At 41.0% G+C, this 25,311-nt stretch overlaps 2 protein-coding genes across 10 annotated transcripts in view; both read left to right on the plus strand.

Annotated features, from left to right (window-relative positions):
• The window catches only part of PLEKHA1 (pleckstrin homology domain containing A1), a 29,335-nt gene extending 13,747 nt beyond the window's left edge, over positions 1-15,588 (plus strand). The window contains exons 4-14 of one of the 9 annotated variants that reach the window (XR_011098475.1): positions 986-1,031; positions 3,083-3,180; positions 3,877-4,008; positions 4,982-5,125; positions 5,355-5,423; positions 7,671-7,735; positions 8,223-8,286; positions 9,554-9,643; positions 10,804-10,874; positions 11,022-11,114; positions 13,111-13,249. Coding sequence is in view for 7 of the 9 variants with exons in the window: in XM_068689052.1 (XP_068545153.1) it covers positions 986-1,031; positions 3,083-3,180; positions 3,877-4,008; positions 4,982-5,125; positions 5,355-5,423; positions 7,671-7,735; positions 8,223-8,286; positions 9,554-9,643; positions 10,770-10,844; positions 13,111-13,440 (1,113 nt within the window). In the remaining 2 variants the exon portion in view is untranslated. Of the gene's footprint in view, positions 1-985; positions 1,032-3,082; positions 3,181-3,876; positions 4,009-4,981; positions 5,126-5,354; positions 5,424-7,670; positions 7,736-8,222; positions 8,287-9,553; positions 9,644-10,769; positions 10,875-11,021; positions 11,115-13,110 lie in introns of all 9 variants that reach the window. The other 8 variants (XR_011098476.1, XM_068689057.1, XM_068689052.1 and 5 more) reach the window with 8 other exon arrangements.
• Positions 15,589-21,678: 6,090 nt separating this feature from the next.
• Positions 21,679-25,311, plus strand: part of HTRA1 (HtrA serine peptidase 1) — a 30,340-nt gene continuing 26,707 nt past the window's right edge. The window contains exon 1 of the mRNA XM_068689060.1: positions 21,679-22,248. Coding sequence (XP_068545161.1) covers positions 21,768-22,248 — 481 coding nt within the window. The 5' untranslated portion in view covers positions 21,679-21,767. The remainder of the gene's footprint in view (positions 22,249-25,311) is intronic.

Below are 25,311 nucleotides of genomic sequence, written 5' to 3' on the forward strand. Positions count from 1 at the left end.
CTGTAAAGCTATCAGTGATGCTGGTTGTATCACGAGTACAGAAATGCCTGATGTGCTCATGTCCTTCCTCATTTCTTTCTCACACTACTTAATTTGACCAAAACCTCACATTTGTCATCTTAAGAAATGTGAAATCTTGTATCTCACTTCTAATGGACACAAGGGTGGTACAAGGGCACCTATGTGCCCTTGGGCACCTAGGCAAGCAGCTCAGTGTGCCAAGGCTCCACCAAACTGTGACAGTGTGGTTGTGCTGGCATTTGGGCCATTGAATAAAACACATTCAGCTGCAGGATGAGTCAGGACTGCTGAAACTGGCATTGCTAGACAATATCTTCATGCCCAGCCCTGTGCCACATTGAATAGTACGACAAAAGCTACTCATGAGTCCTCTTCCACGTGTCTGACTTTGCATAGTTCTTCTAGTTATGTGTCCTTGGTCTCTGGCCAAGGAATGATTTTGAAGCAAGAGACTGCTTGGCCTTCTCTTCCCCCCTAAGCAGAGGCACTCTGTAATGTGAAAATAGCAGTCCCTCTCTCCTTTCCCCCTCCTTCCCAGTGGTTTAGAGAATCTCTGAAGAAAAGTTGCTATTACTATGGTAAGGAGCCAAAATATAAGTGGTGCCCTTGAGAGTACTAAAATGTCCTTGAATTTTTAGTTCAGTTGAGAGATGGAAGTTCAAAGTGAAAGCAGAAGCGTTATGTTTACAGATTTTCAATGTTTTGTCTGAGATTTTTCCCTTAATTAGGACAGTAATGAATCCTTAAACTTAAGGAACAGGAGCATATAGCCTAAGCTGCCTCCTTAACATAGGATGTGCATCTTGAACTGAATTTTATAGTGTTTTTCTTTATATATCATTACACTTAATGAGCTACCTGATGCTGCTCATCCTCAAATTCAGCTCTTTAAAGGAGAAAATTGTGATGTTTGATGTATGTTTTGTGTACACAGTAATATTTACGATGTTAATTTTCCTCCTAGGTTAGCGATGCAACTAAGCTAAGGCCAAAGGCAGAGTTCTGTTTTGGTAAGTTCTCGTGAGCAGCGTGCATGCCAACTGTGTTCTTCAGAAACCTGAAACAGAGATGTTCTGCAATTCTAGTACGAGATGCAGCTGGTGGTGTTTTTCAGAAATAACTTGTGTTCACTGTTTCCTCTTTAATAAGGGAGTAATGTTGGCTTCTTCGTGAGGTGTTTTTATGGCTTTTTCATGCTACAGCTTAACGAGGAGTAGGTGAGAGGGTTGTTTTTCAGATGTTTGAAGTTTCTGAGGCAATAATAAGCTAATTAAAAGCGATGGGTGTTTTCAGAGATGTGGCATGCCTGTCAGCTATGGAGATAAGTAATTTAACTATTTTAATCTGTATTGCTCATAAAACGGTTTAATTGATCTAAAACTACTGTCGTGCCTGCCAATGCTCTTACATCAAGTTTCAGCCTATAGCGCTGCACTGAAGAAATAATTTGCTTGGGGTACCTTCTAGGTTTCTTGATGTTTAAGCTTGTTGCAACTTGGGTAAAGCTTTGTCTGCTCGTAAGTCCCTTTTTATTAGATTTTTCATATTTATAAGTCACTTGTCTAGAACTTAGCATAATTCCAGAATTTCATGACAGGCAACTTGCACTCACAAAAGTGCGCACACAGCCTGGAATCAGCCGCTGCTCCGTTCATGAATAACTGTTCCTTATGGCTGCCTTCCCGTCAGCATTATCTCAGCTGAAGGTGCTGAGAACGCCTGCGGGGTTGGAGGCAGCTCGCTGAGGTGCACCTCGCCGTGGGGAGTGTTTCACAGGCCAGGGGAAGGCAGCTCTGCTTGAACTGGGCAGATCCACAGCAGGCTGGCTTGTGCTGTGAATCGTGCCATGTGTGATTTTGGCCTTTGAGAAGGTTTTCTGCTCTGCACTGGATTTCTGTGCTGAGCTAGTGAAACACTTGGTAATCACCATGGGTGTCAAGGCAGCCAGTGATTCCTCTGCATATGGACACCCGTTTATCCTCATCAGCTGTAGGCCAGCTCGAAGAATCTGTGATTGTCCAAGATGCTGGCTTCCAGCTCGTGATTTTTTGGATCTATTAAATGATCTTTGATACTCAGAAGGAAAAATCATGGGTATTCTTTTCATTTAAATATTAGGAGTTGTTACACCTACCTGCCAACTCATTTATACAGTTCTGTATTTAAATTAATATTTGCATCTAATAAAATTTGCTTTATACATACATCTGTTTTAATATACATCCATTTTGTGGGGAGAGGGAGCTCAGGGAGACTGACTTAATGGAAGAGAAAAGTATTTGTTCCTAGCATGTATTTGCTTTTAGCAATGACTTGAGCTGTTATGTTATAGGTAGGGCAGCAAATGCTTCGAAGTTCTGGGAGGATTTTGTTAAAATTCACCTTAAAACTAATTTCAGAATAGGTTTGTGAGATACCTAATCAGGATTATTTTGACACAAAGGAAATATGTTTGTCCTTTTTGGATAAAGGACTGCTAGGTGTTGCTAGGTAGAAAAAAATGTGCTTTCACTACTAAGTCACTAAACTAAAATTTATTCTGTTGTGGCAGTCTTAAAGATGCTTGGTCCAGAGCATCATGTGTTTACAAATCAATATTGATTTTCCAGAAATTAAGAATAAAAATCTCTGATTGTCATCACGTTAATGTGTATCCTGCAAAGGTTAATATATAGTGGTCAGAGGACTAGGAAGAGAAACTTCAGAAATCCCTGATTATAAGCCTTGATGCTTAGGGAAGTTGAGACTGAGGAAAAGAAATCTGGGAGAAAATCCTGATTAAAACTCAAGGGTTTATTTCTATGTAATAAAAATATCTTAAACTCTATATGCTGCAGATTAGAGCTTAAAATAAAAAAGGGAAGGGGGATTAAGGTGGTATTGTTCTGGCTTTTATGAATGAAGGTAGCTTCTCAAGTGTGTGTGCATCTTTAGATGACTTTCTAAAAATAAAGGAAGCACAGAGCTTAAATACTCAGTGGATTTTCTATCTGAAATTGTTCTTACGGTGCAAAGTTTGCTCTTAAATTTCAATGTTTTTAATTTTCATATTTTTTAACAGTTATGAATGCAGGGATGAGAAAATACTTCCTACAAGCCAATGATCAGCAAGACCTTGTTGAATGGGTAAACGTTCTGAACAAAGCTACCAAAATCACAGTAAGTCATTTCGCTGATATTTGGCAGTGCTTTCAAATGTTGACTTTCAAGGTGTATTATGTTTCCAGTTCTTCTACTAGAGTTGTCATTTCATCTCTATAAAATGTTTTATTTAGTCTCCAAGACTTGAAGGAGCTGTACAGAGCCTCCCCCAGACTTGAGTTCATTTTAGTTTTTGCTTTTGGAATTGGACAAAAGTGTGTTTTCAACTTTATTACAGCATCCTCAGTCTTTGTGCCACGTATTAGAATATGAATGAAAATTTCATACTGGTCAGAAATGCTATTTTAAAAAAAATCTTGATACCGTAGCACTGTGTTCATGGCCTTGCTGCGAGAGCTGCACAAGGTAGTGGGAAGTCTCCTTTCTACAGCACTTCCTTACTGAAAGGAAGTGAGAAATAACTACAAATTAGACATGCTTCTTGAAGATCAGGTATAATACTTAGGGCAAAGTTAGGAATTAATTTTGAGCGTTCAGTACACCTGGTGACTTAGCTTAGATAGCACCGTTTTTATTCTGAGGACTAAAGCTTAGTCATTGCAATGTATTTTCATGTAAATTGTTTCTAGCCTTTTATAATTTAAAAACATTTCTGAAATCCTGCTGAAAACAAATTAACAATGCTTGAATAATGCTTAGAATTTTTTTCTTTTTCTATAAAACCTTACATCGGTTATCATGTTTGACTTTGAGGTACCAAAGCAGTCCGATCCTCTGTGTCAAATGGATAATGCAAACCGTCAAGCTGAAAGCCCAGGTGGAAAGAAGCAAGTGTCTTACAGGACAGAAATTGTTGGTGGCGTTCCTATCATTACACCTACCCAGGTAATAATTTCAAGCCAAGAGGGGTGTTATTTGTTAGAGGGAGCTTTGTTATTTGATAGGTGAGAATAGGTCGTGTGTCATAAGGCAGCAGTCAGCTTCTAACCTTGCTCAGAGGACTGACGTTTTGATGCACACCTTTTAGAGTTACTGAGTGATTTTTTGAGGATTTTATTGCCTTTATACAAGATTATAAAGAATTATACAAGGCTATAAATAACTATGCGAGTGGGCTGGTGCTCTTCAGTGTGCAAAAGAAATAACTAAAGGAGGATATAAGAGGTCTACAAAGTAACAATTGGCAGAAGTAGATGGCATGTGTGATGTATGAGAGTTATGAACTCCTTAACAAAGCTAGTAGTGGAACAAAGGGATGGAGGAGTTCCTTCAGTGAGCAGTAGAACATGAGATTCTTCTTGCCAAGAGATTACACGGATACCAGAAACTTTGAGTTCAAGAGATTAAGCAGGCTTATGGAAGAAGCAGTCATGTGGTGTTAAACCTACAAAGCTATATCTGTTTCTGGAAGTTCCCTGAGCTGAAAATAGCTGGAGGTTGGATTAATGTCATGTGAATGACATGTAAACACCTGAGTTCTGTGCTGCGTGGTCCTAGAAATTGTTTTTTTTTTGTTGCTGTCTCTAGTATTTTACATGTGTGTATAGTTAATATTTTGTTTTTGTCTGACACTCTTCAACCTGAGTGCCTGTCAGTATTGCTTTAGAAAACTCGCACTTTCTTACTGTAACTTCTAAATGAACTTTGCAAGTTCTCAACCAGAGCCCTTAGAGCCTCAACAGTTGTCTCTAAAAATCAGTTGAAATGTTTTGTCCTTTCAAAACAAAGCAGAAATAGGATTATGTGGGATAATACAAGTATTTCCTGAGTAGTCATAGGATGCTTATTCTCTGACCTTTAGAAAACCTGAAAATATTCTGAGCTTTCCTTTTTTTTTTTTTTTTTTTTTTTTTCCTAGAAAGAAGAAGTCAATGAGTGCAGTGAAGGTGCTGATAGGAATTATCTGAAACGATCACAAAGTCACCTTCCTTACTTTACTGCTAAACATCCTCCAGATAATGCTATTATCAAAGCTGGCTACTGTGTTAAACAAGGAGCAGTGGTAAGTACTTGAGATCAGTGGGTTTCATTAATTTTTAATGTTTTTATAGGGTATTTGTGTTGCTGAGTTGCTATTATTTCAATGGAGGTTATTGCAAGAAAGATTAAAACTTCTGGAAGCTAATATTCTATTGCAACAGTTTTTCAATTCTCCTTCCCTAAAGAATTGGGCAGAGACTTGCTGAATTACTTTCCAGACTATGTGTATAAAATATTTTCTCTTTTAACAGATGAAGAACTGGAAGAGAAGATACTTTCAGTTGGATGAAAACACAATAGGATATTTTAAGTCTGAACTGGTAAGTTTCCAATTGCTTGTTGTTTACCAGTGATACTTACAAGAAAATCTAAACTACACTTAAATTCAAAAAACGTGGTGTTCTGCTCCTGAAACTCTTTGCTTTGTCCTGTAATGACTCTTCATGGTTGGGAAGAAGAAAAAACTTTTAGGGTGGTTTTTAACTTGGACTTAAGTCTTCTCTTTGTGAATCTGTGAGTAGGGCGTTGAATGACAGTAGGGTGTATTCTGTAATCACGTTAATTTTTTTTTAGTACTTTATGTTACTTTGTACTTGCATATACTTTGTTCTTGAAACAACTGATCATTATAGGGTGCTTATCATGCAAACGATGGGATCTTTCCCATGGCAGCTAAGACGTGTAAAGAATTCTGCTGTTCAGAGGCAATGCTTACAGAGTTTGTTTGGGTTTCATCTTTATTCCCCACTCATAGCTCTTGAACCTCTTGATGAATTTTGACCAAATGTTAAGTGCCTTCAGGGTTCATTTGAAAATAAAGTGGGAGGTACTGGAGATAGCGTGGAATTCCTTCCAACAGAAAGCAGGCCAACAAACAGGAGAAAATCTGTACACGAGACATGAAACCTTAGTGTTCCAAGTCAGGTAGATTGAGTTTACAGGCTAAATGTAAGAAGAAAAATGTCAAGAAGCTGAGTTTTAGGCTATTTCTGGAAAAAATCTTTTTGGAAGTGTGAAGTCTTTGCCTTGTAGGAAATAAGGAAGTACAACAGCAGCAGGAATTTGATCGTGTTGTTGTTAAGCAGTCAGCATAATGCAATTCTGACATGTTGCCTATAATAAAACTTTGATTTTAATTGATTTTTTTTAAAAATCATACAACCTGAGTGCAGATTACACACTAATAAATTCCAACTCTGCAAAGAATTGCACCGTGAGAGTCTGCTATAGAAATATTAAAAATGCATATGCTTTTAGTGTTTCTTTCATCATACTCCTTTCCAGTTTAACTATTTGAAGAATTGAAATGAAGAATTTAAGATCTTGTAGCGTCTTCTATTCTTCATGCTAATATCCTCTTGCTATAGTGTGCTCTTACAAAACAACAAAACTATCAAAAGAACTCCACTTTCGAAAATTACAAACTTTTTTTCTTTTAAGGATCTGTTCTTTTCAGTTTGAGGAAGAGCCCATGTCTGTCCTCTGGTGGATTATAGTGTAGTATACGCAGTATTAGTCTAGGAAAATAATTTCTGAGCTGAGGTCTGCTAAGCCTGTGACTTTCCCAGAATGTTCAGCTCTGTGGTTTTCCCTTAAACATATCTGTATTGCCGGGGAAGTCTTGCAGCTCATGTTTGATGTATTACTTTGAAAACTGTTGTAAGGGATGGGTGAACCTGAGAAGACTGAAGGGTGAAGAAAGAAGGGCAAAATAACTGAGGATATAGATTTTAAAACTGTTCTATGCTATAGAAACAAATGATCAGAACTGACATTTGAGAATTGTTTTATTTGGGTGAAATTCACTGTTCACTATACTAAAATAACTCTTTTAAGTATATATACTAGAAATTGTAATTTAGAGGAAGTCATTCCATAGTTGGCAGCTTTTGTTTGTTTGCAAGCTGAAGTAGTCCATTGTAACATTGCTTAAAGAACACAATAGGAGATGAAATCAGTTTTTTTTTTTACTGCAATAACTGCAATAGCCACATGAAAATAATAGTGGAAATACATTTTTTTTCAAGAAATCAAATTAACCTATGTGTAATATTACTTTGTTATGGCAAAAATTGAACACACTCACTTGTTTTCCTACTGTATGAAGCTTTGGCAGTATTGTAACACTTGTGTTTGGTGCAGTAATAGAATTTTCAGGTGCTTTAAGAATACCTTTTTCTATAGGTTTTGTTATGTTTTCCTTCTATGGGTAGTACAATTGAAAATAATAGAAATACTCCTAAAGCTGTATCATGCTGTACAATGACTAAAGCATCTCTTTTCATGGCATTTCATTGTATGTTAATATAGTGAAAGTCCTACTGAAATAATCTGCTGTTTGTTTTTCCCCTTACCTCTTTGTTTGACATCCTCTTCACTGCAAGTGCCATGGTTGGTTTACTACTAAAATAAATAAATAAATCTTGGTTGGCATCATGCTTTGCAGGTGTGACTGTCCTCATTTATGCAGGTCTGCTGCAATAGTCTGACCTGATTTTTGGCTTTTTGGCTATATTCTAGTTGTTAGATATACTCTGCTAAAGTATTTTTACCTTTTATTTTCCTAGGAAAAGGAACCTCTCAGGGTTATACCACTTAAAGAGGTCCATAAAGTTCAGGAATGCAAGCAAAGGTGAGGAGAGAAGCACTGAAAAATCAAGGGACTTGACACACTTCATTATCATGACTAGACTGCTTGGTGGAAACAGTGGAGAGCTTTTTAATTATTTCTGTTGACTTATGAATGTGGTACTTAAACAGACTACTATTTAGGAATAATACTTTGAAAGTCAAAACAAAAATATAAATGTGAAGTTTTGCAGAAATCTGACTAGAATAATAAATATTTAAACTTAATATAATATGTTTGAGAGTGTTCTAACTAAAAATAACAAGTCATACTAATTACTAAAGAACCTTAAGACTAAATTGAGTATGAGGTGCTGTTCTTTTTCCACTTGGCACTTGCAAAAGAAAAAAAAAGTGAGTTCAGAGGTAAAGAATGCAGAGATCTTCAGCCCACAAATGCACCTCTTTGGTTCTCTGCACATCCTAGAATATTTATGAAATGAAGTGGGAAAGTTGAACTTGTTTTTTAAGTATTTGTGTTTCCTTTGCAGTGATATAATGATGAGAGACAATCTCTTTGAAATTGTAACAACTTCTCGAACCTTTTATGTACAGGTAATTTTTCTTAAAACTTCGGGCAAAACCAGGTGACTGACATAGAGCAAAGCAGCGCTGCCATTTTGCTTTTTAAGTTGTACGTGAACATGCCATGACTTTTAGAGGGAAAGCGATCTTCGTATTTCAGAATAAGTTGCACATAAGAAATATAACACATAACACCACGTGTTGGTAGTATATAAAAGCAATGAACAAATCCTAATGTGATGCTGTTGGTATTTGGGTTTTCAAATTCTGTAGTATCAACTCAAGGTATTAAGTCTTATTTTGTGGTACTGGAATTTTACTCATAGATTTACTCATAGATTTCTCAGATTCAAATTAAAATGTCTACTGCGCCATTAAAACACCTACTAAAGCACAGGAACACTTAGGTTTTGTATCTGAAGATATTTTTGGTGAAATGCATCCATAAGTACTTTATTTGCTGCATCTTTACCATGTTATCATTTAAACATGTGGATATAATGCAAATCACTCAGCTAGACAAAGCGAGTCTTTGTGGGAACCTGATGCTCTTAGTACTGTCTCTCCTGTTCCTGGAGGAGGAAATAAACTGAGTTTCTCTTGTAGGATCAGAAAGGCCCGTATCATCTAGTACAGGCAGTGGGGCCAGATGCTGAGTTTTGAGCTGTTTTATGGCTGAACATAATTAAGTGACATATTATACGTAGTTTTTGCTGGGTTGATGTGCTAGTTTTGTAAAGCTGCCAAATGGTGAAGAGGGAGCTTTAGCTTTTTAATCCATCCCGGATAAGCTCACCCTTGACACTCACTGTTAATCTACTGCATTTTTGTAAGACTCTTGTTCTAAGTAAATGTACAGATGACCCTGAATGTAGACTGCTTCTTATTTTACTTTAGCTCTTCAGTAATTACCTCATAGAAGTAAGGTGCAAAGAAGTAAAATGAATGAAAAATACGGAAGCTATGTCATTGTGCACAGTTTGCTGAGAGAGGTCATCAGGTCTCCTGTAAGAATTTCTGTAGGTGCTTCAACTTATTTGTTTAAAATAAGCAAAAATTGAACTAGTATACACACAACTTACATACATGTATTCACACTGCTTATTTTATAGAAATACATGCATAAAATCTTGCCCTGAATTTACTATCATTAGAAATATCAACATCAAAAAATGCAAGTCCCTTTGGCTTTAAGTAACAGACTACTAAAGTAGGCTAAGGCTGTGATTTTGATGCTGACTGGAGACTGTAAGAGTGAAGAGCTGGCGTTAACCATATCTCATGTTGTTTGATCCAGGCCGACAGTCCAGAAGACATGCACAGTTGGATAAAAGCAATTTCTGGGGCCATTGTAGCACAGCGGGGACCTGGACGATCAGCGGCTTCTGTATGTTACTCTGAAACTTAGAGAAATGCAATTAGCTCATGTTGACTTGTGCACATGAAGTTCTAGTTGTTTTTCCTTTTGTCTGTCCTCTGTACTGTCCTGTAGTAACATGGCATCTTTGCATGGAATTCATACAGACTGGCATAAATTTATGCACTTTTAATTGAGCACTTATCTTAGTCTTACCTATATATTCTGCTTTATGTGCATTGCACTGTCTTGATCACGTAGATAACACAAGTGCTAACCTATAAAAATTCTTCAAGATCAGTTGGATCTTTTGTCACCACGCCACTAATAGTTCGCAAGTAAAATTGAGCCTTTCTAATTACTGCGAGGCGTTTTTGATAATTGCTGAATTTTGCATTCAAGTAACAAAATCCTAATTTGATTTTAACAGCTATCACTATTACACTGTCATTGTCTGTTTTTGATAGTTTATTGTGTATGCAGATACAGATTCACATTTAAAATAATTTTTCAAAGAGAGATCTGCTCGCATGCATTAGCTTTTACTGTCGGAAGCTCTGTGGGCACCATCTAGCACTGCTGAACTGAGGCACTGTGACAAATCTTACTGTTTCTGAAGCCACGTGGATGCCAGCATTTCATACATACTTGCATTTAAGCTGTACCAGACCTTCACTGCTTTTCCGCAAGTTAATAAGTTAGTGTTCTTTATGCTGAAGGCTACTGCGGTGTCACAGTGCCTCCAAGTATGTCCAGATATAACAAATGGAATACTTCCCAGTTCAGATGCTGCACGGTATGGCTTTTCACTGTTTGGCTGTGGGATGTTTTGTAATAATCTGAATATATCATCACCCCCATAATCTGAAATCTAGTAACTTAAATCTGGCCTTTGAAGATGCACTTTCATATATGTTGTTTCTGGTGTTTGAATCTAAGCTCTCAATTATTTTTTGCAACTGAGAGCTGGTTTTACATAAAACATCCTATTATAAAACTTGCTATTATAAATCTTGTTTTGGGGGTATGAAAATATGCAGGTAACTTTTCTTTGTGTATGCTTTTTTTTTTTTTGTGGGGCTAACTGAGCAACCTAGCTATTACTGTCTGCATCACTTTTCTTTTTCCCTTTCTTCTCTTCTTTCCCCAAGTATAGGTTACTCTAATCTTAGCTTTGCACTGTGTTCCAGATGCGGCAGGCCAGAAGGCTGTCGAATCCTTGTATACAGAGGTATACATCAAGAACTGGTGAATGCAGCACGTATGTGGGCTCTCATGTAAACTTGCCTTCTTAACAGAGGGCTAGAACTAGAGACTAATTTGCTCTATAAAAAAACTAAAAATAATGCTACCTGTTATCATTACCATTACTGAAAACTAACTCATAAATTATATCATTCACTTACAGGTTTGCTCTTTTTTTCTTGCTTTTAAAATAATTGGAATTAAAGTGATAAAAACAACTATTTGCACTTCAAAGTATAACAGATATTAAAACACAGTAAGTTATGTAATGTCACTTAAAAAGGAAAGTATTAAAACTAATTTGCATGAGAGTTCATATTTCCATTTTACTTTACATTTTTTTGAAACTGTGCAAAAGCAAAATTAAATTTCAGCTACCCACAAACTAATACAGATGCGTGCACGCAAAATGCACGTCTTAACTCTAGTAATTGGAAGGATAATTCTGTAGCCTGATTTGCATGGCTTATAAGTCTCTGCATGAAATTATTTGTTCATAGAAGCGTTATAATGTGTAATTGGTGTGCTGTTCAAAGCAGTACACCTTAAGAGTAATAAAGCAGCGTAGTCTCTTAACTGTGAAATTACAGGCAGTGTGGGTAGTAAAATCTGAGTATTCTTTGGTTGATTTTTTTTTTATCAATTTTTAGAGATCTTGTCATAACTTCCCTTATTGTTGTCCTACTTGTTCAGCTACAATTACTAATAGAAAGAAGAACAGTAGTAAATCACTACATCATATGTTCTCCTAAAGCAAATGTTTTTCTTAAAGTGAATCATCAAGCCAGGTACGAAATACAGAAATGTGTATATAATGCGAAGTACTTCACTGCATTTGAACTTGAAAATTGAATTTCCAAAAAAAAAAAAGAACAGCTCCTTCATCCAATAATACTAATTCAAAGAAAGACTACTTTTTATTATTTGGCAGAAACCACTGTGATTAGATTTTTGAATCACTGACATAGCATTCTAAAAAAAAAAAAAAAAAAAAACTTGGAAAACTGCTATTGAGAAAGAAAACAGGTATTTCACTTAGGATTTATATTTGCATCTTGGACACATCTGTGATGGGATTTTGCTAATCATGTGCTGAAAAGTGGCTCGATTTCTGTGCACACATGGTTTCCCAGATTGAAGTTTCATGTACTAACACTGGTGATGGCAGAAGTGGCAGTAGCTACAGCTCCTAATACGTGCAGAGTGAAGTATTTGGTGCATCTCTGCATGTAATTCTGATCGTATCATTTAACGTAGCATCCTGTGCTATCTTAGATACCCCCAGGTATCTGAGACATCCTTACAGAGCTGATAGGTATGGTGCAGAATATGAGAAATCTTTCCTGGAGATGCAGCTGTAAGTGAGGCAGGATATCCTAATGTTGTGATCTAAAGGGGTATCTGGCCTGTGGGTGTATAGAGGTCACCACAGTGGTTTGCAGGATTCCAAAATACACAAGGATATAGAGACTTTATTTTCTAAAGATTTGTGATTATTACAGATCACCAAAGATCTTTAAGATCTGAGAGGTCACCTCAAGGGGTCTAGTTAAGAAAACCAATCTCAGAGGAGACCAACCAGACCCAAAGTGGGCTCTGAAAGGGGTCTGAGGTAGCATAGTTTGAGTGCAGAGTCGATTTACATCATGGGGTATGGAAGGTTTAGGAGTCTGAAAGTCAGGAGTCAACCTGATGTTCCAGCAAAGATTCAACATGTTTAGAATAACCAAGAGAAGCAAGAAAAGAGGCAGCTCTTTTTCAGAAAGAGGCAGCCTCCATTTTGGGTAAAATCTGGGGCCTTTTTTGTATTATTTAGACATAAAAGGCTGTAGGGTAGCAGCACCAGATTTAGGACGTGAGTGCCTGTTGTATGTAAATGATTAAATACATTTCTTTCTCTGAAAAATGTCACTGTCAGTAGCCTTTTAAGTGCACATCTTCAAATGGTAACTTAAGATACTAATGAAATGACAAGCCTCAATTTGCTGCACTACATTATAAAGTCTAAAGAGCTGCTGAGCTTGATTTGAGAAATTTAATTCCGTAAAATGAAGAGAATGATGTTGCTGTCACATACTGCTGTAAGCTCACACTTAACACACTGCCTTGAGAAAGCACTTGCCTCCTCCTGCTGTGGCTGTTGCTTTGCTTTGTACATTTCCTGTCTTGATTTTTTTCTGGGAGAAATCTGAAGCTGCATCTTTCTGAAGTGATGTCAGGGACTTAATTTGACGCGTGCTCTTCTTTTCCAGGAGCATACCGAGTCTTCTCCCGAACCCACCGATGCTCCCCGTTCTGCCGTCCCAGCCCCAGCCACCTCACATTCCACAGTCGCTCACAACAGCCCTCTGGTCCCAAACCCTCACGCCAAATACCCTGCCTTGGAGAAGCGAGGATTTCACGAATCTTTTACCAAGGCCAAGCCAGGGAGCTACAAGATCCAGGTTGTCGCTCCAAGAGAATCAGCTGCCAAAGTGACTGAACAGGGCCTCTCGGAACCCCAAAGTAAAAATGGCACTCAGGAACAGGATCCTGGCCTTGTGGATCTGGATGATGCAAGCCTTCCAGTTAGCGATGTGTAGTGTTGGAAGTGTTTGGAGAATGATCCATGTGTTCGGTCCTCTAATTTCCTTACTCGGACTTTTAACCAAAGAAAATTACAGGAAATAAGAACAAAAGAAAAAAAAAACACTGATAAATACATATGTAGGTGTGTGTTTATGTACACACACGTGCATATATATGTTTGTATATTGCCTTTTGGCTAAGGGTCAAAAATTGACCTTATGCATTTTCTCAAAGCCTGATAGTAAATCACCAGGGAGGGGCCAAACTGCACAATTTAAAAGGAAATAAATGACAAAACAACCCCAAAGTACTTCTGCAAGTAAGCAAGGTACCAGCAACTTTTCATTCCTAATCTGGCAAACTAAATTAATCCAATTAATGCTATGTTGTGGAAACCTTATTGCCAACAGATGTGATTATTTAACTTCATTCTGAACTACAGTAAGATTTTATGCATATGCAAGAATTTTCTCTCTGACTTTCAGATACCAGGAAATGCACAAAATGTTTCCTCTGTTCTTTAGGATCAACAGTGTCAACTGAATTGTTATCAGAACAAGAATTCTGGGCTCCCTTGGAATTCTAATTATGGTGCTGTAAAATTTCCACTAAAATAATATTTTGAATAGTCATTCTATTTTTGATGCACTCCTAAAGGTGGGTTATAACTTTTTGCACATTTGGGTTTTAATGGACTGCATGTAGTGGTGTTTTGGAGGGGGGAGGAGAGAAATTGGACTCTTAAATTTGGACACTTTAGACCTTTTTGAACTAAATAGGGTTTATATTGTGTTACATTAGGCTTTGCAGCAATTATTTTTATTAAATGTCTAAATGTATCGTTTGATTACTGTTTTGCAAATGGTTTTCTTATCAGTGCTTTGTGAACAGTTAGTTATTTCTGTATGGGATCAGTGGAAGACCTCAGTTTTGTTGTCACTGGTACTGAACTGTTCATAGTCCTGCGGTTGTGGCCTATAACTTTTTGGTGCACTAATAAAATTAAGTGCCTGTGTTTTTTCTCACACTGTTGAAACACTTTCAGATTAGGTATGTACACAAACCCGTTCTTAATGGCTTTGAACGTTGGGTTGGAGTTGTTCTGAATAGTGTAGTCTGAAACAGCTATTTAAAATAGAAAAATGATGCTAGGGGTATACCAGTGGTCTGGTATTGCACCTACTAGCTGTGCAATATGTTTTTTTAAAAAATGAATATTTGTTGTTTGTGTACACTGTGTTAAGGGGCTTCAGTGATGCAAATGGAGAGAACCTTTACATTTCAAGTACTGGATTAGATTGAGTGTGTACTTTTCATCGTTTTTAAAAAAATGTTTGTTTTAATCAAAACCCCAGAAATATCCTTATGCTGCTGCTTATTGTGATTCAGATTGTCCAGCTTTGTTACTTTTTTTTTTTGTCTACTGTAACCGAAGATACATATCATCCAAGTCCATCTTCTCTCCAACTTCCAGACTGACTTCCTGCTCGAGAGATACGGATGGCTTTACCATGATAATTTGTTGATCCAAGGATGGAATAATTGGTGTCATGTGAGAGTGAAATGTAATCTAATTTCACAACCTTAAATTATATCAGCACCTTCATTTTTTTATCCATAAGCTATCTAACCACAGTCTCACGGCAGTGGTGTTTGTATATTACTGGTTTTGTTTGACTCTTTAAATACATGTGAAAACTAGTACGGAATTGGAAGTTTCTGTAAATGTCTAAACTAGTATTGTAGGTTTTAACTTCTAAGACAAAACAATAGCTCTTTAAAGGCATATTTTTTCACAAGTACATTCTGTGTGGAAGACACTTTGCATTGAAATATTTTTACTGTAGTCTAACATCTGAAATCACTCGCTCTGGTACAGCTTTCACACTGCATGTTCATTTTACTATATTTTGGTATTGGCAATTTTACACATTGGGTGGAGGTAAAGCAGCTCCATTATGGGACTTTTAAAAGGGGTGGGGGGGAGAACTACTGTTGTAGTTCAGTAGCATAGGGAAATATTTGTGGTTGGTAATTGTCAGGGTCTCCTATTTATCAGTACTTTTTTAAATCTATGAAAATTGTTAAATTATTTTAGAAACAGTGCTGTAAATATGTCACATTTAAATTGTCAATAAATCAGTTTGGGTAACTTAAAGTAACAGCTGACTCTGTTTCCTTGTAGTGCATTACATGTTTTACCAGAGTAATATATCCCTTTTTGCCATATAACAGGTCAAATTATCTTTTTCACTTTTCAAATCAGATCTGCTTATGTAGCCTAAGGAAAAAAAAAAAGAACATTGAGCTGTTTTACTCTTCTCAGTTTCTTTTGTGGAGTTTTCACAACGTATACAAGAGAAAGCTGTTCATTTCCCTTCTTGATCAATAGTAGGGAAGAGGTGGTGTGTAATCATTTTCAAGTTAACCATTTGGAAGCACTTGAGACCCTGTCTGAGACTGGGGAACAGCAAGAGAAGAAAACGTAATGTGCCTTTTTTCCTGGCTTTATACTGTAGCATAACAAAATTTCTCTCAGAAACGCTTTCCTGAAATAACTGCACCTCCATGACATCTGGAATCAGCTCACTGTACAGTAGATAGGACAGCACCACCCTTGTGACTGAACTTCAAATCCAGTTTTCTCTTTTAAGTGGATCAGTGTCTCAGTGGTATGTGAACTTCAGTTGATGTTTCAGTAAGGCCTTTGCTCTATCGAGTTAGATACACCATGCTGAGTGCAGCAATACAATTTATTCTTAGTAATAAATGTCAGAATAAAATACAACCACTGGCTGCAGCTCACTCATTTTAACTGAGCTGCAATGCCACTTCTAGTTCATCTGTTTTACTGGGTGCTTTTCTGCTGTTTAGCTTTCAGCTTCTTTATCCTCTAATGATTCTCATAAATATCTTAGTTTTTTTTTCACAGGCTGAGACCTGATCCATGGTCACTGAAATGACTTGGATGTGTTTTACTACAGGCTATCTTGCATTTTTCATCTGTTAAAAATTTGGTGTTGTCCCTTTATTGAAGAGGGAATTGAATTATTCTTTATGGCTATAAATTTCTGTAAGCTTCTCACTGTAATATGGTGGGTTTGATTCAAATGCGTTTAAGGCATATGATGTACATACTGGTCCTGAATGTAGTTTAATATTAATTGTCATATGCCTCAACTCCTGCAATAACAGGGTGTCAGCACCACCTAGAGGTCATACTCAAGCTTTTAAAGTGATCTGACTTGGGCTTTTATTTTAAGTGTATTTCTGAATGTTAAAAATCTTTGAAACTCCACTTGTTGAGTCGTGGAAAAAAGGCTTTACAAACTTTTTTCTCCTGGTAAGCTTTGAGTAGAGCAATGGAAGCAAACCAGCTGAAGACAAAATATCCCTCTTCCTGCCCCACTTGTTCACAGCACCAACTTACCCCTGTGCAAACCATGATGTTGTAGGAACAACGTGAGTAGCCTAGGACCTTGTGCAGTAAATAGTGCCGGCGTGAGGTTTCTCGCAATGGTGCTGACTGTGGAAAGCAACTCCAGGCAATGATATGAATCAACAAATAGTCGAAAATAGAACAGAAGGAATTAAAGAACTATGCAAGTATGAAAAGCAAATTCCCTAAATTAGCAAAACCCAAACCGCAGCATTAACGAAATACATTGGTCTTAAATAACCCATGCTTCCCTGTGACAAACCAGTTCAGGAGAGGCCTGTTGCTAATAGCTAGATAGTAATCAGCTCTGGTAAGAGTAGCCTTTTGAGAAAAAAGCAAACATACTACAAAATGTGCACTTTGAAACCACTAATTTGTACTTGTAAGGCGTGTACATGTCTAGCCATGCAAGGCAGTGAACTGGGACAGGTCGTGATCTGAGCTGGTTGGCTTCAATTACTGATGCATAAAAACTCCAGAATGTCACTGGGAAACTGGTTAAAACGCTGTGGCTGCTCAGAAGGACCTGTAAGGGGTCTCATCCAAGCACAACCTCAATCTGCCAGGCTAGAGAGTGGTGTCTGCTGCTGGCAGCAGGTGAGGAAACGTGGCCTGGTGTGTGTGGCGTGCGCAGGTCGGGGCTATCAGGGCTGCAGTTTGAGGGCTGAGGCCCAGAGAGTTTGGAACTTCCTTCTTTCTCCTTACTGAGCTGCTATTTTTATCAATTTTACTCTTTTTGGTTTTACAACTTTGAATTTTTATGATTGTATTCTGAGGGACTTTGGGTGGTAAAAAACAATTGGTACAAAAGTTAAAAATAGATGCAGCATTACAGAGAATCCTCCCTCATAAAAAGTGACTATTAATGGAATATGTTGATACACAAATGCTAATATTTTAAGCTTTATAGGAAGCCAACCTTATAAGGGATATAGAAGTCAGCACCAAAAAGTTCACTCTGAAGCTGTGGGACAAATATTACTGTTCTTAGCCAGATCAGCTATTTTTCATTTGAGGCTGAGGAGAGGGGTGAAAGAAAGGGAACTTAGGGAATTTTTAGATTAACAGCATAAACAAAATTTAAAAGATCGTCTTGATTGCTCTGTGCTATGAGCAGTTTTCAGTTTTTCAGGTGTGCTGAACGTTTTAATTTCCATCTGTATCTTGGAGCACAATCTATGCAACCACTGATGCCCTGAGCCAGCGAGCTGCTGCAGCTCTCCTGGGGTGTTCCACTGAAGCGATGAAGGCTGGAAAAGTGAAATGTGAGTCCGACTCCACAACCAAATCGTGGCCCACGTGTCCACCTTGGGTTTTTCACTTCAGATTTTCTGTGCAGACTTTCTGGTGGGAAGGGAAAAAAGGAACTACTACTCCTTTGTAAAGGTAATTAATGGTGTAGCAGTAATTGCCCTTCAAAGCGGCACCTTTGACATTTTAATTTAGGGCTTTGCATTTAAAACATCTAACAACACTGTCATTCTGCATATCTGTATGCAAGATGAACCCACCTTTTAAAAATTTAAACCACTCTGTTGCACTGCATTCCCAAGGCCACCTTTCTCCTGCTAATTGAGCCATCAGGAAGCTCAAATGGTGTCTGTAGGGTCCTGGCTGGGACCCTTCTGCCCTGCTGTAGCCTTAACCCCTGCCACGTGGACTTTCTCATCCTTTAACCTCTTTTTCCTTGTTCCCAGATGCTGACTCCAAAGCCACCTCCTTGCCCCCATGCAGGAGCCGTGTAGGAACCCTGCTGTGAGAGCTGCTGCCCTGTGCTCTCTCCTACAGGCTGCCCCCAGGCAGCAGCTCTACCCTGAGGTGCTTTGCTCTTCCCAAAACCGAGCTTTCAAAGTCAGTAAATGGTGCAGGTCGGTTATCACCCGAGTATCTTTATGGGCGTTGAGGAAAACTTGCTTTCATAATAGGTGAGATAAGTCTTACTGTCACCTGCAGGACTGGCTTTGCTGTGGGGCAGGAGATCCACAAGGGCTGGGCTGGGATGTCAGGGGCAAATTGGGAATCCCTATCAGCAGGATCAAAGCCTGTGCTCCTTTAGAGGATCTCATGGCATTTGATCTCTCGGGTGGAGTCTCCTGCCATTGAGTTCCATTTGAAAAGCAGGAGCTGACACAATTTTACTTGTAAGTCTCCCAGGTGTAAGCACCTCTGAGTACTGATAGGTGTCTCCTGGCTTTGGAAAGCTGTTTTCTGTGAAAATGTTACGATAAGGGTGAGAAACAACTTCTAGGTGTATAGGGCCTTTCGGGTAGTGGATGCAGATGGGTAATTAAGAAATTTGTCAGTTAGCTAAAGTATTAAACCCCTAGAGTTTATCTCTCTTATTCTGGAAAGGAAGGTGTTTTCAGTCCTGCATGCATCCGTGTGAAACCTATAAAATTCACATGCTAAAACCTAGGTTTTTAATACTCGGTACACATCCTTCCCTCGTTTAAAATAAAAATAAAAGCTTGAGAGCTGAAAGTCATCAGTATTGTCCCGCTTATTTGAAAGCAAACTGCTTTCCAAGTTCGTGCTTTCCACGCAGGACCTTGGATAGATTCTGATTTCTTTGGTGTGGTGTTGAACCCTTCCCTGGCTCCCCATCAACAAAGGCACTTCCCATTTCTGTGCTACTCATGTAAGGAAAAATACTGGCTGGTGCCTTATGGTCTGTAAAAGAGCTTGAGGCTGATAGTGCTGGCACAACCTGTGGAGAAATGTATGTTATGGGAAAGAAACAGATACAACTGGTGTTTCAAACGTTTGTGCAAGCACACTTCACACTTGCAGTAGCTCTTGAACTAGTTCAACATTAGGGTTAAGATTTGTAAACTTTCTAAGCTGAAGAGTTAAGCGAACACTTCGTGCTTTCATTGACCAACTTAGCCTCACCTGAGGTAAGGGTTTTGAACTGAGGCATTGAGTTATAACTATTTGGAGTGTGTTTCTGTCAGCAGGGTGCTGGTTGAAGTGCTTTGGGGTCTGTCCCTGCCCAGGGGTATGAGCATCCAGGCAGAGAGGATGGCAGGACAAGGAGCTTTCACACTGCTCAAAGTTTTCTCCTACCTGCCAAGATAAGGCTGCTGCAGCTTCAAACAGCTCTTGTAAGTCATCAGAGGCAACATGATGGGAACGCAGATGGCCTTTCTGGGTGGGGACAGCCCGTAGGAATTCCCTGCTTGGGCTTTGCTGAGTGTCTTGCTCGTGCTTATGCAGTCTTCTCTAAATTGTATTGCCAATGTGTTTGTGCTGGTAACTGTTCATCTTCCCTTAAAGTCTTGTTTTTTATTTCAAAACCTTTATTATTAACTTTTACTTTATCAAAAGTAGCTAATAAGCAAGGGATATATAAATAATATCTTGTGAATAATTTACCAAAATATCTAATATATATATATGCACATATATGCGTACATTTAAAATATTTGTAAGTATTTTTGAAATTTCTTTAGACTTTTTAAACGTAGTAACGATTCTAATAACCCAAGTGAGGAAGTTGTGCTGCAAACTGCTCCAGATGGCAATTTTGGTCACTTCTGAAATCAAACAATTCTCCTGAAATCTCTCTTGTTGTGCAACATAGGAGTTACTGGGAAACAGCAGCCGTAAGGGGATTTGTCTGGGGATGCTGGAGTCGATGTGCTTTTCTACCTTCAGATAACCAAGCATCCCAGTAAGTACATCAGTGCTTTTTGTGGTCAGTTTGTTAAGATTTTGTGAGATTTTTGTTAGACTTATTAAGATTTTTGTTAAGATTTTGTTGCTCCACTGTTTTCAGGAGAAAAGCCATTGTATTTTTCTGTACTAATGCCATTGCTGGCACTGAGCATTTACTGGCAGCAGCTCAGTTCAATATTGTTTCATTTGGCCCAAGGGTTGGTGAAATTCCTTAGGCCCTTGGTTGGCCGGTACTTGATAAAGACACACTTAGATGATTACAAATTGGTAGCCTGTTCAAAAGGTCAATCAACACCTAATTAACAATGGGGCTGTGCTCACTTTCCAGTGGCTCAGGGCAGACCTCATTGCTCTCTACAGCTCCCTGAAAGGAAGGTGTGGGGAGCTGGGGTCGGCCTCTTCCCACAGGTAACCAGTGACAGGACCAGAGGGAATGGCCTTGAGTTGCACCAGGGGAGGCTCAGGTTGGAAACGAGGAGCCATTTCTCCTCAGGACGAGCAGCCAGGCGTTGGGACGGGTTGCCCAGGGAGGTGGTGGCGGCACCGTCCCTGGGGGTGTTCAAGGAGAGGTTGGACATGGTGCTTGGGGACACGGCTCAGCGGGGACACTGGTGGTAGGGGGCGGTTGGAGCAGAGGATCTTGGAGGGCTTTTACAACGTGAATGGTTCTGGGATTGTCTGTGGGCTGGGCTGCTGCTCTGGGTGTGTGGGGAGGAAAAATAAAGTAGATGAAAATGAAGAATAACATTAAAAAGTAAATAATATAAATAGATAAATAAAGTAAATAAAAAATAAAATAAAAAATACAAAATAAAATAAAAAATACAAAATAAAAAAATAATAAAAAATAAAATAAAAATAAAAATATAAAAAATTATAAAAATATAAAAAAATAAAAAAAATATTTTATTTTTATTTTAATTTTTATTTTAAAAATAAATAAAAAATAGAGTAAATAAACAAAGTAAATAGGATAAAGTAAATAAACAGACCGAAGCAAATAGAATAAAGTAAATAAATAACCACCAACAACACTAAAATCCGAAAAAAAAGCCCCGCCGGGGGGTGTTGCGGCTGGGTCCCCCCCCCCCATACCCGCCCCGCCCCGCCGGCCGCGCCGCCCCCGCCCCGCGGCTTAAAGGCGGCCGCCGCCGCTCCGCCGCCGTCCCGCTGCCTCCTTCCTCCCTCCCTCCTTCCTCCTCCTCCTCCTCTCTCTCCGCCGCGATGCCGCTGTGGGCCTGGAGCCTGGTGCTGGCGGCGCTGCTCCCCGCCGCCTCCTCGGCCCCTCCGCCGCCCGCCGCCGCCTGCCCGGAGCGCTGCGATCGCTCCCGCTGCCCCCCGCTGCCCGCATCCTGCCCCGGCGGCGCCGTGCCCGATGCCTGCGGCTGCTGCCGGGTGTGCGGGGCTGAGGAGGGCGAGCCCTGCGGTGTTCCCGGAGGAGGAGCGGCCCCCGTCGTCGGAGGCAGCCCCCCGTGCGGTGAGGGGCTGCGCTGCGTGGTGGCGGCCGGAGCCGGCGTCCCCGCCTCGGGCACTGTCCGCAAGCGGGCGGCCGCCGGGCGCTGCGTGTGCTCCAGCAGCGAGCCCGTCTGCGGCAGCGATGGGCTCACCTACGGCAGCTCCTGCCAGCTACGGGCCGCCAGCCGCCGGGCCGAGGCTCTCCGCCAGCCGCCCGTCATCGCCATCCAGCGCGGAGCCTGCGGGCAGGGTAAGGGGAGAAGGGGGAAAAGTGGGGAGCGGCGGCCGGGGGGGTCAGCGGCTTGTTCTTCCCCTTGGCTCGCTGCTGGGGCTTGGGTCTAGTGAGAAACTAGAGCGAGAAGATGGGTTTGTACTCTTCCAAGCATTGCGGGGAGAGGATGCCGAGTCCAGCTTTAAACCGCTCCTTCTCTACCCAGCTATCCTCCAAAAATAAAGGGATGCTCGAGGATGCTGGGCTGCAGCCGGGGGAGTTGCTTGCAGGACTTGCAAAGTTGGCGTGGCGAGGATCCCGGTCTGTGCACCTTCAGCACACTTTGGCAAAACTCGCTGCCATCCGGGCGCTTCATCACGAAGTAACACCATGGGGAGCAAAACTGTGAGCATGGAAGCTGTTAAAATCAGTTCACGATGTGTCTGTGGCAGCAGAGCAGAACCGGCTGCCTATCTTAGCAGATGCGCTCTGCTTATTAATACTGGGCTTGCTAGAGAGGAGGAAACTAGTGACTTAGCAGCACAGGAGGCTGGCTTCCAGTGCTTCTGGAGGACAGGAGTGGTCATCAAGAAGTAACAGCATAAGCTGTTATATTAATAGTAAGAAGCAGGGTGTTTTTCCTTCGGCTTTATGGTTATTATTTAGTTGTTGTAGTGGAGCTGGAGGCAGCCGAACATGCCGTGCACCAGGATGGGAACTGGTGCAAACTGCTGGTGCACCAGGCAAAGGCGCGTGGCCGCGTTATGCAGCTGCCTCTGCACGCAGGACTGCCGGGCTTGGGCAGCAGGGCCAAGTTTTTGGCCTCATTTCTAGGAGCAATTCATGCAGGATGTGACACAGCAAGGCAGAAATGTGCAGGTCAATAAGCACGGGATGGTCCTTACAAGGTGTCTTCTTGCAAGCCGTTGTACAGATTGGTTTACATCTTTTAAGCTAAGGCTGTGCATTTGTTTCAAGCCACTCAACACGTTCAGAGGGTAACATGTAAAAATAGAGTGCAGTTAGGCTGTATTTCTGAAGCAGTAGTCATGTTTTGGTAAGTGCTGTTTCCCTGAGGACCGATCCTCTGGATGCAGGCTGCACCATTTCTGCACTTCTTTCTTTACAAACAGCTGTAACCTTTTCTCCGTATTTAGCCCTCACCTCTCCAGCAGAAGAATATCCCATCGTACAGCAGCTTTGTGCTGTGCTTGGGCAGAACGCCGATCCTGCCTCAGCGATCAAACTCTTGTATCAGTACAGTCCCTTTTTGTACCCCTGTTTTCCCCCCGGTTTAAAAGCTGCCTTGTGTTCTGTGGAACATTGCTGGCATTTAGTGACGGAGACAATCAAAGCTTTCACACTGCAGTTTCCTGATCTGCAACATAATATAATGCCTTGTGATTTATTTTTTCTTTCCAGTTCTCAATTCATGATGCCAATATTGTTGCCTTGCAGCCTTTTCCGCTGAATGCTCGCAGCATTTGAGCTGGAGAGCAATGTGCATCCGCTGTAAGCCGTGCAGAGAACTTGTTGGGCAAATCGGCCCGGTGCAGAGCTCTGCTTGGCAGAGGAGCTCTTGCAGGACCACCAGGGTGCCTTCAGCCTTTCGTTTTGTCCCCATGCACCTCTGGTTGGAGCTGCACTTCTTTTCTGTATCAGCAGGGACAAAAGGAAGGTGCTAGAGAGCAAACCAGTAGCGCGTGGTTATCCCTAGTACACAGCGAACAGTGCTGCACACAGAGCTTTTTTTTTCATATGCAAAGGACCTAAAATAAAGAGAAATGGAGAGTTGGCTGAAAACCTCCAAAATAAAGAGAAATGGAGAGCAGGCTGTAAAGCTGCATTCCCTGGAGGCAGATTGAATGTGGTGTTTTGAAATGCCGTTGCCTAATATGTGGCTCCTTACAGTTGTTAATTTTTTATTTTATTTTGAGTTCATTTTCAAGAGTGCTTTTTCTACCTGCAGGCGGATTATCCTTGGTAAAACTTTTGTATATGTTCACAGTAACGTATTTTCATAAATAATCTAGTGAGTACAGTGCAGTGGCCCAAGGGAAGCAAGAGAATGGGGAGGTAGAGAAAGCAAGCTTCCCATCACTATAGTAGTTGGTCACACAACATTGTGTGTTACGTGAAATAAAACTTCTGTCTTTTTCAGTTCCCACCTGTGACAGTCCCCTCTCTTTGCCCTTAGTGGTTCTCAGTGCCTGTGCCCTGGGTGTGCTGTGGAGAGGGCGAGGAGAGGCCGGGGCGGGGTTGCTCTGGGTCTGTGTGCATAAGGGAGATGCTTTCTTTAGCAAGACAGGGATTTTGTGCCTTAAAAAGCTTGAAGAAAATTTCACTGGCCTCGGAGTTAAGCTGTGGCAAGGGGGTGGTGGTGGCACTGAGGTGCTGAGCGGGTGGGCTCTGGGGTGCAGGGTGAGAAGCAGAAGGGGTGAAATGAACCGTGACTGGAGAAACCCCACAAACTGCTGAGGGCCAGGCTGCAGCGTCCAGCCGGGGCTAACACAGGCCTGGCCTCTGTGTGGTGAACGCTTAGGATGGGAGCAGGGCCCAAACGCTGCTGGGCAGGCAGCAGGCAGGGTTACGTGCTGCTGGGGCTGTGTGGCGGCTGCTGACCCTTTCATTAGGGCCTGTGTCCACGTCTGGGGAGGCGTGTGTGCCTCTGTCCGTCCTCCTGCCCTCCTGCCGCATTGCTGGGGCAGTGTAACCGGCGGTACCCGTCCCGCTGGCGTGGGCCCTGTCCCCATCCCAGCCCTGTCCTGTCCCTGTCCTGTCTGCCCGGTGGTGGTGGGCAGCCTCCGCAGCGGCTGCAGTCCCAGGCAGACATTCCCGAAGCCTCTTGCCTCTGGCGGAGGACGTGGCCCTGCTGCTCGTACCGAAAACGCTGCCAAACGAGCCCCAGCAGCCCTGGCAGGCTGCGTGTGCTTTGTGCAGCAGGCCGGGCAGGCCTGCTGAGCTGCGGCTGGGACAAAATGTAGTCTGAATTTTAACAAAAAGACACCTTCGCTTCCCGTCAAGGGCGAGCGGTGCTGGCAGAGAGCGCTTGGGCCTGTCAATCCACACGCAGGTAAAGGGCCTGCGCAGGACCCTTTGAAA

This window comes from Anas acuta, chromosome 7, assembly GCF_963932015.1.
Source record: "Anas acuta chromosome 7, bAnaAcu1.1, whole genome shotgun sequence".
Taxonomy (NCBI): domain Eukaryota; kingdom Metazoa; phylum Chordata; class Aves; order Anseriformes; family Anatidae; genus Anas; species Anas acuta.